Raw genomic sequence first — 19,230 nt, 5'->3', positions numbered from 1 at the left:
GTTTCTGTCTATTACCCTGCATAACTGTAATTGCTGTTTGAAAATTGTCTGGCACCTGATCCTTCTGCCTTGTTTAATCATAAAATGAAAACCTTTTTCTCCTGGTGCCCTACCTACGCTGTTCACACTATTAGCATTACGATTCTCCTCCCCGAAGTGCTGCCTGTGTTTACATTTGCCTGTTTTTGCTCTGATTGCTTAGCGGCCGGCCCCGGGGGGTTGTAGGCCCATACCTGTTCGTGATTGAACTGTCAATAAAGGTTTTCAAAAAAAAAAAAAAAAAAAAAAAAAAAGAGTGACTGACTCCTTTAATTCTGCTGCATTGAACAAAATGAGTACCCATTTTGATTGGTTTACAATTGTATTGTAATTGCATTTATATAGCGCTTACTACCCCTGACGAGGCGTCAAAGTGCTTTTTCGGCGAGTAGCACGCTACTCCGGAACCCGTAAAGGATTAGTGTCGAATTAGTATAGTGAAATATGAAAGTAATTTTAGTGGCGGATAGGTTACTCAGTTATTTGGATTCAGAAGGATAGCGGAGCGATAGAACAGGGAAAAAAGGTTTGCATTTATATAGCGCTTGTTACAGACTGTAATGTTTATACTGACAGTCCCTCAGAGGATGAGGCCTGGAGATTATGATCCGAATTTACCAACAAAAACATGGTGTTAAACTGGTAAAACCTCTAACTCGCCACAGAGTAGCTAAGAATAATGGAATTTAACAGAAAATTTATAATTTTACAAAAATAAAAATAAAACGGACAATCAATAGTGGTGGCTTTAGAACTATGGGCAACATGTACTTATGTCACCTGCTCTTTGTGTGTCCTATTATAATTGTTCCAGAATGTAACACCTTTACAGATAAATGCAAAATAAAAAAAATCCCCATGGCAATTACAAACATATAAAAAATAAACGAGAAAACGCTTACATCCAAGGTACCTTGATTGTATAGGGAATATTGTGATGAATCCAGTATTGTTTTATCATTTTTGAGAGGTTATTAAAGCTAATGAGTGGCCACTGTGAATATAGCTGTCCAGTGGTTTATTGGTATTTTCACCAGATGCCTGGCTATTTAGTCAATTAGTAAGTTAATTTATGTAAGGTACCATTAAAGCTAAAGCATTGCTAATAGTTAGCAAATTCTTTTTTTTTTCTTTGTACCTAAATTGCAAGAATGTGTCAAATATTTTTCAGGCTCCTGCTCATTACTTGCCGAGTTTCATGTCATCTAGGCTTGTTATACTTAAATATATTTAAAATAATCATAGCAGATGGGGTAAGGGACGTGCATGTGTTGAAGCCTAAGGAAACTATAGTTGCATCCTTTCAGGAAAGTCTAAGCAATAGCAAGACTATAGAAGTATATGTAAATAACTGTTACCTGCTCTGAATTCATGCTCTGAATCGTGTTGAGGTACACTAATGTAACTATTTGGTTGTTGTAGCTCTTGTTCGGCACATGTCTGCTAGCAATGTCCCTGGTTCCTCTGGCAGCGGTATGATATACTACATATTTGTTGGCGTTGCAACTGCTGGCGGAGGATTTTATGTAAGTGTACCCTTCTCTTTTGACATTAGTAATCATAACCATCTTAAGTTAACTAAACAATGCTTTTTCTACTATTTTTCTAACGAAAATATTACTGTTATGAAAATGCTGTTCTTGTTCATTTATCTCTGTTCTTGTGTACCTGCCGTTTTCAGTTGACATCAGTGTGACATCCAAAGGTTCAGAGAACTTAAGAGATACCAAACACTGGCTGTACCAGAGAGCCTCTACACAGTCCCTAAAGACAGATTCTCTCATAATTATGTAGAAAAAATATAGTACACAATCGGTCTTTGATACAACTTGTTTCTTAAGTAATGCCCTCAAAACCTTATCATATATATTGTATTGTTATTCATAATGTGTCTGTACCTGAGCTTGTGCACCAGTGTTTCCAGGCTGGCTGTTACTCATGGAAGGCCAACTAGAGCTTGTAACACTAATCTCTGGCCTGCTGCTTTGAATTTGTATGAGACCTGTGTTGGATGGTAGGAGGATAGTGTGGGCTGGGCTTACTGCTCCACTGCCCATGTTTTAGTCTGATTTGGGTGGTCCGTATTGAGGTGGTCTGTTTGTATTCATAGTTAATCAGATCTCTAGGCATGTATGCATGTATCCTTGGGGTTTCTTCTGCTCCCCCATACCGTTTGACCCCCTTGCTCCAGGAGGGAAAATGAAAGAAAGGTATTACACACATTAAGACTAGGATGGTTAAAAAAAGAGCTACTGAAGCCTTTTATTGATAAAACAGTGTTATCTTCCATTTACTCCAAGAGAACACCTTTCCATATGTTACTTTTCCAGGTTTCCAATGTAAGATAGTGAATTATTGATTAGGGTGAATGGTGGTCCACCTCAAGTAATAAAATCACCAACTTGAGAGGTCCAAAACAAGGTTACGGTAATTTAAATATGAGGTCAGTACAGCTAACACTCGGGGGAACTGAAACGCTTTTCAATATCTTACACTAGTGGAATTGTGATGCTTTAAAAAAAATATATAAAACTTGCACTGCTTGTTTTTTACTTTGAATTATATATGTGTTATACGGCGTGATGAATTGCTTCTAGTATACTGCGTGATGAATTGCTGCTAGGAGAGTTGCTGCTAGGAGAGTTGCTTCTAAAAATCAAAACTATTGTTAGGGGCTGCAAGGAGTACGAGACGAGGAAACTGCGCATACATTATATGCCTGCTGGACATTTGTCTCCCAATTTTGGCTCTGACGCGCTCAGGTGTTCGGCTGGTCCCAATAAATGAGGAGCGCAGTGCGGACACGCAGCGGGCGTGCCACGTCCATGTCGAACTGGGTCTAAGAGCCAGGGGCCTGTTTCTTTTTTTTAACCAAAATTAAGGTATGTTATACGGCGAATCAATTGCATGCCCTTTATTCCCATGTAGCTGCTTTTTGCCTGCACTCGATTGACCCTAATCATATCTCACTAGCTTGTACTTACTGTGGCCTTCTACTTCAGCCTGACACAACTCAGCCACTTAGGCCTCCTTCGCCCAATGTGCTTTTCTTTATGGAGACTTGGCTGCATGACAGTTCTGGACCTGATGTGGTCCAAACCTCACCATCTGGCTATTCTATTGCTAGGCATGATCGGTTAGGTAAAGGAGGGGGTGGGATTGCTATTATTTATAGAGAAACCCTAAAAGGAATGTTTGCTCCCCTACATATCGAGAACTGCGAAAGTCTCCTTTTAATCTTGACTTTAAGTCCCACTTTTAGCTTTTCTGGGGTCTTATTGTATAGAGCACCAAGCCCTTATGCCAAATTCCAGCAGGCTGTCCTGGATGTTATCGCAGATTTATCTATAAACAGGGCGAACTTCACAGTACTTGGTGATTTTTTTTTTTTACGTGCATATGGATCACTAATTCACTGGATATTTGTAGGAAACTGGCCTTCTGTTGCGGTAATCTCCCCCCCCCCCCCCCCCCCACACCTTTTGCCTGGTAATTGATTCAACTTTGACTGAAGTGTACTGGATTCCTGCTAACCAGGTCCCCAGTACCAGTGTTCTTTCCCTAAAAACTGTACAATTGTTCACCCAAGAGGCAAAAACGTTAGAACCCTTTAAGTCTCTGGCAAATGGTATACCCTTGTGCCTGAGGTGCTAAAGAGGGTCCCTTAGGGCAGTAGCATGAACTGTGCCACCCTAAGGGATCCCTCACCAAGCACATGCAAGACTGCCATTGCAGGCTGCATGTCTTTGTGCAGACAAAAGTGAAACCACGACATGTCACACATCCCTGTGTGATATGTCCCCTGCCACTGCATGTAATATTTGTAAGTCACCTCTACAGCAGGCCTAACAGCCCTAAGGCTGATGAATATTCCATGTGAGGGCATACCTGCATGAGCAGATATGCCTCTGTGCTGGTCAGACTTATTACTGCCAGTCCAAGCGACCATGGAAGCCATTTAAAACGTGCTGGACACTGCTGAAAACGAGTTCCCCAGTTACATGATGGATTCACTGAAAATAGGTATGTTTGGTACCACACATCTCGTATTGGTAAACCCACACTGATGCCAGGGTCAGATTTACCAATACATGCACTCAGAGGCAACCTTAGAGGTGCCCACTGAAAACCTACCAGCCTCTGGTGTCCTTGCTGACTGGCTTTTGCCAGTCTGCCACCCGAGACGCTGTTCTCACTTGATAGAGTTCAAGCCTTTTGCTCCCAGGAGACCCAGACAAAAGCCTGTCCAGCAGGAGGGTGTAACTCCCCTTCCCACAGATGACCTGCTAATCAGCCACCTTGGGTCGGCGAGCTTCAAAGAAACTGCCGCGTTTTTAATGCAAATCTGGCTCCCCCCCAAAGGATACGAAGCCACCCACACCCCGTCCAGAGCCCATTTGGCACCAGGACAGATGGTAAAATTAGTCAGATAGGCGTACCGCCCCTAAGGTGGGCTACTGTGAGATGGACACAATTTTTCAGAAGTAGCCATCTTTGTGATGGCATACTAAGGAATTCTGGGACAGGGTTATGCCTTCTTCCCACCGGAAGTGGTCATAAATGCCAGCATTTGTAAAGCGCACAGCTACCTCCAACGGAGGTGTCCCGGCGCTTGGGGCCGTCGGGAAGATTAAGCAAGCTATTGCCCAGAGTCACATTGTGCTGGGCTAACCTGCCACCGGAGCCACGGATCAAACTGTGAACTCTGTGGTCCGGAGTCAGGCACCCTGGCCGCTGCACCACACCTCTCCTATATAGGGGGCGTAGTGACCCCAAGGGTCAGTAGCCCATTGTCTACTAACCTACAGTCCTCTAATGCCCCTAAATTCAGTATTTAGGGGAGTCGCTGGCACCAGAGAAGCAGATCCTGACACCTTACGAAGAAGGACATGAAGAGCCGCAGAAGGCTGAAGAGAGCACCTGACTTGGCCCCAGCCCTGTTATCCAGTCTGCCGTTCTCTGTTGAACCAGTGCCAAAGATGACTCGTCCTGCAGCTGTGGGCCTCCAAAACCTGAGTGGACTGCTTGCCTTCAATAAAGACTAATACCTCCCGAAGAACAAACAAACTTCCCTGAATCCTGAAGAAACTCCTAAAGAGAATACTCTAAGCATCCGGAAGCGCCACAAACCGACACCCGAAGCCACCACAGTACCCGTTACCTCTGGCCTGAGTTGAAGTGGGCCACCGGTGCCAACAAGGTTCCCCAGCCCTCCAGAGCTCTAGTCCATCGTGGTTTCAACACTCATGTACTCCCCGACATTACTTCCAGCCTCTGCACCCAGGCCCCCTTGACTGCTCTTGGTAAGAGCAACCTGACTCCAAAAGACACCTCTACATCTGTTGTCCCTGGGACATTGAGAAGAGGACACCAGATGGCCCTACATCCCTGAGCATTGCAAACCTTGAACCCCCCTGTGGTTTCACCCCGACTAGCTTCCTAGCCAGAGCCTGCAGCATCTTTTTACAGTGACCAATCCCCATTGAAACACATTGGACTCAAGACGCTGATTTGCACCCTTCCACCCTAGTGCTGCTGATGGTGTACTACTGGTGCTGCCTTGGACCTTGCCCACTACTAACCTTAACTCTTGGAGATTGGTCCTGTAAGTCAATGTACTGTACCTGTTTGCAGAACTTGTTCTTCCTTCCATAGGATAACATTGCAGAACTCAGAAATTGCAGGAAGTGTACACTTTGCAAAGTGAAAATAATTTATATTTGAAAATGTATCTACCTGAACTATTTCTCTCTGGCGCCTAAGCATAAATAAAGATTCTTGCTATTTTTTATAAATTGGTGTTGATCTCCTTCGTGAGTCGTGTTGTCCTTTATTATTCATTGTGTGTGTGTTTGCAAATGTCTTGCACTCCTCTACGTTAAGCTTACTGCTGCTTGACCACACTACCCCCTAATAGAGCACTTTGGGATTACATAGCAACCCCTTTACACTCATAAGGGAACCCCTGGACTCTTTACACTGTATATCAACTTATTGATATATCACATAAAGAGCCAGCTTCCTACAATACTGTCCTACCTGCTAGATGGAAGAGGGTCACCCAGTGGGAGAAGAAATCCCCTTGGTTTAATGTTATATTACTTGCTCTGACAAATTTGTAAACCACTAGAACGATGCTGGAGAAAGTCCTATGATGAAGCTAGTAAAGTCAATTACAAGAGTGCCATTAGACTTTATCACACAGAGATAAACTCATCTCAATCTGCCTACTACTCAACTAAAATTGAGCAATATCCCAATTCCCCTAATGAGATTGTCTAGATTCTTAGGGATAGCACGGAGCCCAAGTCTGGTGACTCCATGCTTTAAGCTTCAGGTTAGCATATTAATTTTATAAAAAGATTCAGGACATTTATTCTTCCTTTCCCGACAGCCCAGTCATTGAGTTACCCTCAAGTTATGAAGCTCCTCTAACACAGACCGAGGGTGATCTCTCTGCCTTTCCAGACCTCCGTGTTAACCTCCTTGCGGAGCTTGTAAAGGAAGTGAAATCTGGTTCCCCTCTGCACCATGCCCTCCTTTGTATACTGCAGCAAGGGTTTGACAGTATTGCTCCCACCTAGGTGGATTTACGTAACCTTTTCCTTATCAGTGGACAGGTCCCTGTTCAATTTAAGCATGTGGTGGTCAGGCCTCTTATAAAAAAAAAAATTAAAAAAAAGCCAGGGCGGTACCCTCTGTCTGAGAAAGTGTAAGCCAGTTTTCTTTCACAGGTTTTTTGAAGCTCCCGGAGACGCATGTTAATAAGCATATCTTCATCTTCCTCGGGTTCAACGAAATCATCCACCCACACAAATGGGATCTGGCCACAGCATAGCACCGAAAAAACTCTGCTGGCTGTGGTCTTGGAACTTGAAGCTTTGTCGGATAAAGGAGGGTTGGCCGCCTTTTTTTTTTTTTTTAGATCTGAGTGCCTTCTTCGACCCAGTAGATCATGCTACCCTTATCCAAAGGATGTCAAAAGTGGGTGTCTGTCGAGCCCTAAAATAGATCGCCTCCTTTGTGAGGAATAGATCATTCCAGGTGCTAGACCACTCGTGGTTCTCTCGCGATTCCCCCCTGAATGGCAGGGTGCCACATGGGTCCTTCTTGAGCCCCATACTCTTTAATCTTTATCTTCTTTCTTTAGCTGAGTCTGTGATCTCTTTTGGTTTGCCATTGGTTTCTTATGCCGATGACGCCCAGCTAGTGATATCCATCTCACCCGACCCCAGCTCCAACCACCATAACTTGATACCCTGTCTTCAAGAGGTGGCCATTTGGATGACTAACTGCAAACTGAAGCTCAATGAAGACAAGATGGAGGTCATGTGTTTGCAATAGCCTATTTTAAGACAGCATTGCGAATTCCCATTGTATGATCCAGCTGTCCCTCCTGCCCCTTTCTCCATCTCCGGCTTCACAGCTAGGTAAAGGTTACATGAATGACTATCACACAATTACAGCAGTCCCCAGCTCAGTAATGCAGTGACTTTCGACCTAACTATGGATTTAGTTCCAATTAGCAGTCATGTCCCAACACTGAAACAACAAGTGAATGATATCATAGAAATTCTCAAGCCACTTATCCCCATACCCCCCACCCCTCCCCTACCACCGGTGTGCCTTAACTACTTGCAGTGTAGATAGACAGGAGCATCTGATTTTCCCGAGACAGCTAATTCAACAGCAGTAGTGCAGTACAGGCTAACATACTTTTATTGGAGCCCAATAGTCGTTCCACAGAGTCTACCCAGTGTTACTCTACCAGTCCTGTGGAGCTAGGTGAACACACTGGACCTTCCAGGGCCTAACCTTCCTCCGAGTCCATCTCGGGCGCCTGCAGTGCTGCAACTAAGGCCTTCCATGCCCTCGCTGTTTCCAGCGCCTTTTCGTTATTAGTTCGCATGGCCTGTTGTAGCCTGAGTGTACCTTCGCTCAATGCCCATTTGAGTAATTCCGCCCTCCATCTCCCCATGCTGGGCCCTCTTGCTGATTTCCAGTGCGCAGTGATCTCTCTCTTAGCTAATAATAAGCCCAAGTCTATAAACTTGCTCGTCACCTTCGTTTTAGAGGTATGCGGGAACCAGTGCTGTAAAAGAGTGCCCTGATCAGGTTCCATGTTACGATCAGTTATTCCGAATAGCAAATCAATCAGTTCCTCCCAATACGTTCCCAAACATGAACACCCCCACATCATATGCTGGAAGTTTGCCCCCTCTAAACAACATCTCGGGCACTGGGCAGCGTCCTTTTTAAAATATTGATTGATTTTAGCAGGTGTTAAGTACGCTCTATGCAGGATATAAAATTGCACCAATTAAAATCTGGCGTTCCTCGTACTTTTCCAAGCCCTCCTAACCAGCTGGGCTCATGTCTTTTCGGGGATCTCCCTGCCTAGGTCCACCTCCCATTTCCCCTGCAGCTTGCGCAACGGCTCTAGCCCCTCGGTCAACATGCGCCTATAAAGGCACGTAATGGCCTTGAAGGTTCCTGCAGCCATTACCACATACTGGCATGCCATTGATGTCTGTGGTTCCGACAATCCCGCCTTCCAGTAACGTTGCATTTCCGAGACTAGTGCTGAATGCAGCAAGTAATCCCCCCGCGAGAGACCATATCTATCCTGCAGAGCTTGAAATTGCAATAGGACTCCATCTTCATAGAGATCTCCCAGCACCTGGACTTCCAGCACCTCCCATTCAGCCAATGTTGTTCAGTCCCCGCCATGTGGGAGGTCGGTACACATACCCAGCGGAATCTCCGGGGTATATGGGCGAGCCAACCCAGCTCTGCGCTGGCTCCGGTTCCAGCACAATCTCAGTGTCCGCTCTTCACTAGTAAGCAACTCAAGGCGCAGACGCGATTCATACTGCTCTCCGCACGGTCACGGGGTTGCAAGACCTGTACTCATGGGAGGCGAGCGCCCTGGGTATACACAGGCGGCACAAACACAAGAAGGTGGAAAGACGTTACGCCTCCCTAGTGCTTCTCCTAGCCAAACGGTGCATCACCATGCACTGGAAGACACCGGAGGGGCCCCCCCCTAGCGGCATGGGTAGGCGCAGTCAAAAAATGGGGTAAGGCGGAGGAAACATTACTCAGAACGGAGGAAGCCCAAGGGATACGCAAACACCCGATCTCCCTGTCATGGGCCATGTTAATGCATTCCTTTGCGCACGAAACAACAGCTGTGGCAGGCCCACAAGCGATCGATCCCCCAGCCGCGAGCCAGGAGCCCACCCAGGGAGACACAAGAGAAAACCGGGTGCCCGGTGGGTCGCGGTCGTAGATAACATCTGTCCCGCTACCACGCTTCCATATAGGCGGTAACTGGCACCCCCGCATCCCCCCCCCCCCCTCATCCGGCTATTCTCCCCCCCCCCCCCCCCTCATCCGGCTATTCTCCCCCCCCCCCCCCCCCCATCCGGCTATTCTCCCCCGCCCCCCCCCCCCATCCCCGTGCCTGCGAAAACTCCAAAATCATCCCACGCGATGGTCCAGCGCTCAGGCACAAGACTACTGTTGCTCACTTTCCGCTGCATAGTGCAACTCCCCCCCCCCCCCCCCCCCCCAGTTTCTATGTCCCCAGTGTCTATGTTCCCAGTTGGTTGAAGGTTAACTCATGGCTGCAACCCCATAGCTTGATGATACACCTCACAGGGGAATAGGCACACTACATGGCTCTTATGCGGCGCAGTGACCGCCATGCGCATTGGTGGGGTATGCCCAGACGCAGACCCCGGACGTCTGTCTGCAGCTTACAAAGAGTAGCATCCCGCAACCCCACGGGTCCACGAGCTCGGGGGCCCACCTGGGCTGTGGCTGGGCGCTCCTGCCTTGTGTAGTTATGCACCAATAGTAACTCCAAATGTGCCTCTGTATGTAATGTTTATGCAAATGCCAATAAAAAAAGATTTTTTTTTAAAAAAGCCGCTCAAGGCGCAGCCTCTGCTGAAGTACTATAAAGGACAAGACCCACCGTCCCTCAGGTCCATCCGGGCCCCGGAACTCCTGAGCCACCGCTTGAATGAGCCACTGCAGCTGTGCCGCTAAATAGTACCACTCAAACTGTGGCACTGCCATACTTCCGTCGGCTCTCGGACGCATCATTGTAGTCATCGCAACCCGCCGTCTGCTAGACCCCCATAGAAATCCCCAAACCATGGAGCGGAGCTGCTTGAATATGGAGCCCGGCAGTGTCCGAAAATAATACAATAATCGGGGGGGGGGGAGCGCCGCCATCTTCAGGAGTGCCACCCGACTCGCCACCGAGAGCGGCAATGTACTTCAAAACGCAAAGCTGCTCCTAAGTCCTCGTATGGCCCGACCCACATTACCCTCCAGCAAATCCTCAGGGTTATGATATATGTTAGTGCTAAGGTAAGGCAAACATCGGGGCTACCAGCGAATACCTGCAGCCTGGGAAGGGCTCACCCCTGACGGAACCACCGGAAACAAGCAAGTCTTCGCCCAGTTCACACCCAGCCCCGAGAGCCTGCCAAACGCATGGAGCAACCGCCTCGCACCCTCCAAGGCTGTATCCGTGTTTGCCACAAAGATTAACAAATCGTCCGCATATAAGGAGATAAACTGCGTATCCCCACGGAGATGTAACCTGAGGTAATGCCTCCCCAGTCTGGCATGGGCAGCCAAAGGCTCAATGGCTAAGGCAAACAACAACAGAGAGAGCGGGCATCCCTGTCGTATTCCCCTCCCTATCAGGCAAGATGTGGAGATCGTCACACCTGTCCGTACTCGAGCCGTCACCGATCTATAAAGGACCTCTGTCCACCCCACAAAGGATTCCTAAAAACCGAGGGCCACTCCAGGCTGTCGAATGCCTTTTCAATGTCTACAGAGAGAGCCGCTGCAGTGGGGGTCTTGCTATGATCTTCCCCCAGAATGTGGAGGAGGCGTCTCACATTAGTCGCCGTAGTGCGTTTTGAGATAAAGCCCGCCTGGTCGCTATGGACCAGCTGCGCCATATAGGGAAGGAGCCGAGTTGCAAGAATCCTACTTAATATCTTATAATCAGATGTTAACATTGAAAACGGGCGGTTGGCCGACCTAGTCAAGGGGTCTTTTCCCGGTTTCAGCAGCGGGATAATGATAGCCTCTCGAGTGGAGACAGGCAGCCTCCCCAGGTCCCGGGCCTCCTGATAAACCGCCAGCAGTTTAGGGGCCAAGATACCAACATACGTCGAGTAAAATCGGTAGCCCATCAGTACCTGGGGTTTTCTTGCACGCCATATGTTTCATTGCACTACGTATTTCCCCTACTGTGATCTCCCGTCCTAGTGTGTCCGCCTGGTCCTCCTCGAGGCGCGGCAGTCGCACCTCAGCTAAGAATTCCTCCAGCCCGTCGCCCGTGTCCTGTAGCTTGCTCTCGTATAGGTTTGCATAGTATCCCATTAATCCCCTGCTGGGTATACTCCGGTGCTCCTGTAGGTGAGGTCAAGGCCAGGGTAGGCGTACCCCTCTGAGCCGGGTTGGCCACCCAGGCCAGTAGTGTGCTCGCCTTATCCCTTTCCACATGCGCCCGCCCCAAGTACGCTTTATGGTCTAAGCAGCGCAACCTCTCTACTTGTGTCGCTACTCCCTCTCTCGCAGCCAAGACCTCGGCCTGCACCCCTGGGTTCTCAGGGTGGGCTTTCTCCGCCTGACGCAGCCGCAGCTCCTCCTTTTCGATATCCTGCAAAAGTGTCCTCCACACACCCACCATTTTAGTGATGCATAAGCCCTGCACCACCACCTTAAAAGCATCCCACTCCAGTGCCAAGGTCGAAGCTGTACCCTCATTTACGAGGAAATAGGGCTCTATACCCTCCTGCACCTCTGCATGGAATACTGGATCCTCCAAGGCCTCCAGGCGTAATCGCCAGGTAGGAATTGCAGGCCTCCCCGAGTCCAGTGTAGTGCCAGCAACAATGGATTATGATCCGAGATCGTCCTCGCTAGATATTCGCTGTGTTGTACCATCGCATGAATGTACGGGGTGCACAGTATGGCGTCCAACCGCACATGCAAGTCATGCAGGGCAGAAAAATAAGAATAATCCCGCTCCCCTAAATGTTGCGCGCGCCATGTGTCTATCAACCCCCACTCATTTTGCCAATCCCGTCTGAGTTTCGAGAGCCTATGTATGGGCTCCTCGGGCAGCGGTGGGTGAGATCTATCCATCTCAGTATCTGTGATAGAGTTGAAATCACCTCCCAATATCACTGAACCGGTCAAGTAGGGTGCCAGTTTCCCTGATAGTCTAGCAAAATAGGTCGCCTGTTCCACATTAGGGGCATACACACTGCATAATGTCACATCTTTCCCATCCAAACGCCCCATGACAGCCACAAACCTCCCCTCTGGGTCCACTAACCGCTGAATCGGTTGAAAGGGAACCCCCGCCCTAACCCATGTTAGTGCACCCCTAGCAAAAGCAAAGTACGTCGTATAAAAAAGCTGCCCTCTCCACCTGCATTGTAATGCCTGGCCTTCAGCTCGGTCAACATGGGTTTCTTGGAGGAAAGCAATCGGCCCTCCCCCACGCACCAAATAAGCATGAACCCTGTGGCGTCTCAACATCGTATGCATCCCCCGCACATTCCACGTAATGCATTTTAACTCATGTGATATCCCCATTGTGTTGACTATCCCTCATCCGCAACTGCACTCCCTTCAGTGGCACACCGGTGGGTCTAACAACACCAAAAACAACCCTCAAACTCTCCCAACAAACCCTCCCCAGAACAGGCTCTAAACAGCTAGTACCCATCCAAACTATCCACGAACAGTCCCTCTGGTATCTACCAGGGATTCACTCAGAGTGCGAAACTAAGGGGGGAGCCCTAGTGCCGAGAAGATCTGGTCAATAACCCCATTGAGTCCTAACGCCGTACCCCACTATGATAGAGTCTTCAGTTCCTCCGGAAGGGCCCCAGGCGGAGGCGACTGCACAATGCTAACGCCCCCCTGTCTCGGCCATCACAACTGTGTGTCCCCCCCCCCCCCACCCCCTCCCCGATTACCCCCCACTCTCCAGGAGCAAAGAAGCCAGGGCCTGTCAACCCCTCTTAGGAATTACTGCACAAGTTCAGGCATCAACAAGTTCGTCTGCTGTCCCCGGAGTGACATGCAGCAGAGGAACACTCCCCGTGTCTGTCCCACCATAATCCGTCCCAGCCGACCCTTTTTCTGAGTCCGTCCCTCCCATCCACACCGCTCCGCTCGCCTGGGATAGCTCCGTCACAGCCTGCAGCGCTGCCGATCTCTTCTTCTCAGTCTGTCGTGGGTTTCTGCGCTCCAGGTTGACGTCGTCTAGTGCGGCTTGCGTGGCTGAGGCGCCTCCGTCTGCCGTCCCAGGCCGCCTCCTGCCTCGCCCAACCCTGCACTGTAGGATCCCAACCAACTCCATGCCTCCTCAGGGTCACTGTGAAAAAACGTTTTGCCGTCCAGTGTCGCTCTCAAGCGTGCCGGGAACATCAGTGAGTATGGAATGCCTTCGTCTCGGAGGGCCTTCTTAACCGCAGGTGTATTCCGGGAACAGTGACACGTTATTATTGTCCACTCTTTATTCAGAAGCAGGTCCCTGTCCTTATAGTGGAGTAAGCCACTGGCCTGGGCGGTCTTCCAGGCGCCAGCGGCCTGGCCGGCACCCTGTGTGCTCTTTCCAAGGTGTAGAAAGGTGTCAGGCCTTCCGGAGCAACCTCGGTCCGCAGCCACTGTTCCAGGTAGTCTACCATGTTGCCCCCTTCCACTCCTTCCGGCAGGCCCACCACCCGTATGTTCCACCTGTTGCGCCCTTCGGCATCTTCGGTCCTCCTCTCCAGTACCTGCAAACTGCGAGTGACTTCCCCCTTCTGAGTGTTCAGTGCTTTCTGGGAGGGTTCTAGGACCTCTAACGTGGTCTCAGCCTGCTTCACCCGATCGACCAGCTTCGCATGATCTGCCCGTAGGAGGCCCAACTCCAGTGACACCTGGGCAATGTCCTGCTGGAGTGCTTCCTTTGTGTCCGTGATCGCCTTGAGGATTTGGTCCACCTGTTGCTGCATCAGCCCTTCGGGGTGTGAGTCGGCCGCGTCCTGCTTCCGCTGCTCCGCAGACTCGTCCTCCGGCTCCGGGTGAGCCCCCCCTTGCCGGCCTCGTGGTTTCCCCATGAGTTTCAGGCTACCAGGGCCCCAGCCGCGGTCCTACCACTCAGCACCTTCTTCACCTCGGTGAGCGAGGGCACCTCCTCCAATTGGGTAAGGGGGCTCAGCGGGTTACCAGTCCCGCTGTCCGCTACGCACCCGGGGGCCCCTCATCTCTCTTCTGCAACCTTTGGTTGCCCACTGAGCCAGTCCACTATTGAGCTAGGCGTCCATCGATCAGGCGAGGGTCGTCCAAGCTGCCCAAGCCCAACTCCACCACAGATGCCTCTTCGGCGCCTCCCGCGGCCCAGCAGGCTCCTCCAGCTCGATTACCCCAAAGGTCAGCGCCCACTGTGAAGAGGGCCCTGCAGGCAGTCGCTGAGTGAGGGCTTCCAGTCAGTGCGTGATGCCTGCCCCAGACAGCGGTGAGTTTTTGCTCCGGACCACCGGAGACGCCGCCTACCAGGCCACTGCAAGTCTCCCGACCGCCCTCACCTCCAATGCCTGATCTCCTCTGGCTCTCCACATTCGTCGAGGGCCGCGGCAGCACTCCCGGCCCCCGATCAGCTTACAGGGCCAGGCACAGTTCCACAGACTCGATCTGTCCCCGTTCCGCCCACCGGGTGGCAGCGTTATACCAGGCCCTCATTGCCGAGCCTGGGAGCCGATCCCAGACCCAAAGCTTTCTCCGCAAAAGAAGGTCACTCACTCAGGGGCCACAGCGGCAGGAGCGCCCGCCAGTCCTCCCCTCCGCCCAAAGCTGTGGCTATCTCCGGCTCTCCTCCGCCGTCGGCCTCCCTCTTCCTTGCAGCCGGGCGCCCCCGGGATCATGCAGGATCCGCAGCGCCAGCGATTCCACCGTCTCCCTCTCCGATCAGGGGTTAAGATTAGGTCTGCACAGCGGGCGTGTAGTGCCTTTCGCTCGCCAAGGGGGATCTCCCGCTCGTCCAGGCCTCAGGCTGACGCGGCACCCCGGGCTCACTCAGAGGATCGAACGGCTAACGCGGCCACTATTTTACTTGTGCGCTGGTCGGGCCCCTCGCTTCCTGGGTTCGTAGATTAACACCGGAGGGCCAGAAAGTGCCCGATGTGATTATCTGCGGGCCTCAACACCTGCGGTCTCCTTCCCCAGCTCGCAAGGACGCCAAGCCGGCTCTCCCTCTAGGATAAATGGTGGGGTCGGCGCGGAGCTGCCAGCTCACGCGACCGTCCTCATCGGCTCCGAAGCCACGCCCCGGCAATAGCCTAATTAGTAAAGGTCCAGTTCCTGCCCCTGATTGTTTGAATGGACTCAAGCCCCAAAGGGGTGATCAAGAGTCTTGGGATGTGGCTCGACTCCAGTCTTGCCAAACAAATATTCTGGCAGCTAATTGTTTTGGTGCCTTAGGATTGCTAAGGAAGATATTAAACCGACTTCCTTTCTTAACTAGAAGACCGGTTGTTCAGGTACGGGTCATCTCGTGCCTTGACTTTGTCATTGTCTTGTACCTCGGGTTGCCTCGCTACATGACAAAAAGGTTACAAACTATTAAAAATGCTGCTACGTGGGTACTGATGAATGTTCCCAGTCCTCAGTCAGCTAAAACTGATCATCACTGTCTTCCGGTGGAGAAGCGGGCTCAGTTCAAGGCTCTAAGTATTCTACATAGATCACTCTTTAAGGGAGGTCCTGCCTTATTAAGATCGTTGGCTACTCATTCCATTCCTAGAAGGTCAATTTTGATTTTTAACACAAACTTTATTGCATTTTTATGGATCTACAATACAGTTATCACATGTATATTAAGACATTACATGATATAATAGGTTATACATGTAAGACACGTTAGAGAGGACATGAACAGGGCTTGGAGGTGAAAAGCAGTTAGGCAGAGTAATGCAAACCTTACTCCTGCGCACCCCATTTCTCCACTAACAAAACGGTGTCACCTATCTGTAAGCTCGAGCATGAGCTGTATCGTACATATGAGTGTGTGTGAATTCCTGAAAGTACCTTTATAGTAGCGGGTAATTATAGAGGTATAATAGTTACATTGAGAGAGCTGATTCTGTTATCCAACAGGAAAGTGGCAGGGTCTATAGTGTGATCAAGATGTTCCCAGAAGGCATAGAGAGTACGCTTGTGTTAATCACTGTTCCTCCGGTACCTCATCCACTCATTGAATGCCTATAGAAGGGTGTCCCATTCAAGTGAGATGGGCTTCTTACATGGACCTCTATACTCCTCTCTGTAACAGCCTGCTTTCCACTAGTCCCCTGTGTGCAACCTTCTCCCGCCACTGTTCCACCCATGGAGCCCACGAAGATTTCCAGCGTCTAGTTATCAGTCGCTTCGCAGGGCCAAATCTGTAAAGCGTAGTACCACTTTTGAGGTCTTCAGCCTAGGATGTATCCCTAAGAGACAGTGTGCTGGTGTATTCCACTGGTCTAGGCTGGTCAATTCCGACAATGTTGCTGAAATCTCTATCCAGTAGGCAGACAATGAGAGGTATGCCCTTAACATATGCATCAGGTCGGCATCCAAAGCATGACAACGGGGGCACGCCGAAGAGGCAGAGGGAAACATGTTAAGCCTGTGCAGAGTTAAATATTCCCTTTGCAATATGGGGAATTGGATTAATTTAACTCTCTAGTTGCGTGTGACTTTCTTGGGATATTCTAATGGACAGGCCCATTCTTTGTCCGATAACTCCAGAGAGATCAGTCTCTCATTTTTGTTTTTAAGGTGAGAAGCAGTGTCCTGAGATGTTCCCGGAGGCCGGAGCCAAAGATAGAGCCGGCGTACCAGGTGTTTGCCATGTCCCATGGTATTCAACACCTGAAGCAGTTCATGCGCCACTGGAGCCCTCTCATCTGATGCTCAGTACTGTCAAACATAACTTAAAATGCTGCCGTGTGTTAGTGCTTCCAGCAACACATGTGCATCTGCAGAATCGATATGAGATATCCGCATGCCAACCTGAAACAGGCAATCCACCGTCAGTACCCCTTCGGCCTCCCAAGCGCCCGGCGTGCGTGCGATCACCATACACGAAGATGTGGGGATACCGCACAGCGGTCTATTCAGTGTGTATGACACTATGGAATCGGTATATTTCCTTGCCATCCAACAATAGGTCAGGCCATATGCAGTAAAAGGGACCCTGTTGGGGACACGGCCATGCTTAGGTGCACCAAACGATGGAGGTGACCCTGGTTGATCCGCTTCTCCGTATTACCTATTTCCATCAGGCTGCGTCCGGCCAACCAGTAGGGAAGCCACTGTAGCTGCCCCACCAGACAATATGCTTTAAAATCAGGAGATTCCTGGCGACCTCCATCTGTCGCCAGCTGGAGCTTAGCTTAAACTACGACGCCTGCCACCCCAGGTGAACTCCACTAGCATGGTGTTCAACAATCTGAACACCCATGCCGGCACTATGATTACCAATTTCACAAAGTGGTACATCAGGTGCTGTGGCATGACCATCTTTGCCAGGGCCAGACGCCCTGCCGCTGAGAGGGCCAGTCTGATCCAAAGTCCAGTTTGGGATCGCACTGAGTTGATTGTGCGGACGAGTTTACCCTTCAGGAGGGCCTGTATTTCACAATAGATTTGGATGCCTAGGTATCGAAACGTGTGTGACGCTATCTGAATAGACGTTCTCCCAAGTGGCAGCGTGGGCATCGTATAAGTGGTGGCTAAGGAGAACGCACATGATTTATCTGTATTTACACGGAGCCTAGACAGCTCTCCAAACATATCAACTGGGCTACCTGATCTAGTCCCCCCATGGAGGTTTTTTTAAATACAGGATCATATCGTCCGCATATAAGGATACAGAATGTATCATGTGGCCTATGCAGCCTATGGGATCCGCCACTCCCCTGCTTCCTGACTAATCCGTTGGGAGATGAGTTCACTGGCCAGCACAAACACAAGCGGCAAAAGGGGGCAACCCTGTCAAGTCTAACATGACACCTGGTAAGAGTCAGAGATGTAAGGCGATGTTGCACCCATTGAATATAGGCTGGGGATATTCCGTATCTATGCTTATCCGCATTATCCACAGCTGAGTAAACGTTCACAAAGAAGCTATCGGCACTCCATCACGCCGCAGATCAGGATATCTGTCCTTAAAACCAGATGCCCGTCATCCATACGGCACCATTTTAATTATCATCTGTGACAATCCTTCATCGGGTTCACACAACAAAAGAATTTTGCTGCATAAAGAATATATCTTGAACCCATGAATGAACACTCCGTTCATTCAAGCTATTTGATCGACACATGTGAAAATTCATTTTAGCAGATAGAACAGGCTTTATGACCACCACCAGTAATACCCGGCAACGTTCTTTTTATTTACTGTGAAACCACATGGTTAAAGGCATTACATCAATTATCAGACCATTCACACTACCTCCAGACAAATCCTTCACCCGTTATCCATTCGCTAGACCACATCTTGAAGAATTGTGGCATTTCCTGACGAAGGCGTACTTTTCGCCGAAACGCGCGTAGAAGATGATCATATGGCCACAGATTTGTTTCTACTTTTAACTGTTGTTTAATGAATATTAATACATTGAATGTCTATACTATGTACAAATGCATTGTTGAATTGCTTTTTTTATTGATTTTGCCCGTGATTCTGTGAGAATCATATTAACAATAAACATTTATGCGATATTTTTAAATACTGTTTTTGGCTATACTACTTGGACACGCTTTACATAGCAATATACAAAAAATGTTAATTGCCTAGGAAGTTATTTTTGCACTGTGTTATACCCTGTCCTAGGAATTACATTCCATTTTCCTCATGTTCAGGGGGTCCCTGTTACCCACATAAGATATTCCGTATCTAGCCAAGTCCCATCCCAGGGTGTCAAAGGCCTGACGGATATCCAGTGATAAGCAGCCAGCAAATGGGTACTGCTCCTGAACGGCACCTATTATATGAAAAAAGCGACGGATATTTAGAGTTGCTACGTCGTGGAATGAAGCTGCATTGATCTTTGTGCAGTTACAGTGGAAGCAACGGCTGCAGCCTACTCAAGGATTTTCCTTAAGATTTTA

The 19,230-nt window shown here is 49.3% G+C and overlaps 1 protein-coding gene across 1 annotated transcript in view; it reads left to right on the top strand.

The window, feature by feature from the left end:
* The window catches only part of MGARP (mitochondria localized glutamic acid rich protein), a 543,910-nt gene that overhangs the window by 32,720 nt on the left and 491,960 nt on the right, over nucleotides 1-19,230 (top strand). Inside the window, exon 2 of the mRNA XM_085641521.1 lies at nucleotides 1,462-1,565. Coding sequence (XP_085497647.1) covers nucleotides 1,462-1,565 — 104 coding nt within the window. The remainder of the gene's footprint in view (nucleotides 1-1,461; nucleotides 1,566-19,230) is intronic.

The sequence above is a fragment of the Triturus cristatus genome, chromosome 2_2 (genome assembly GCF_964204655.1).
Source record: "Triturus cristatus chromosome 2_2, aTriCri1.1, whole genome shotgun sequence".
NCBI lineage: Eukaryota > Metazoa > Chordata > Amphibia > Caudata > Salamandridae > Triturus > Triturus cristatus.
The sequence above is the reverse complement of the archived record's forward strand: the minus strand, read 5'-3'. Positions and strand labels throughout refer to the sequence as shown.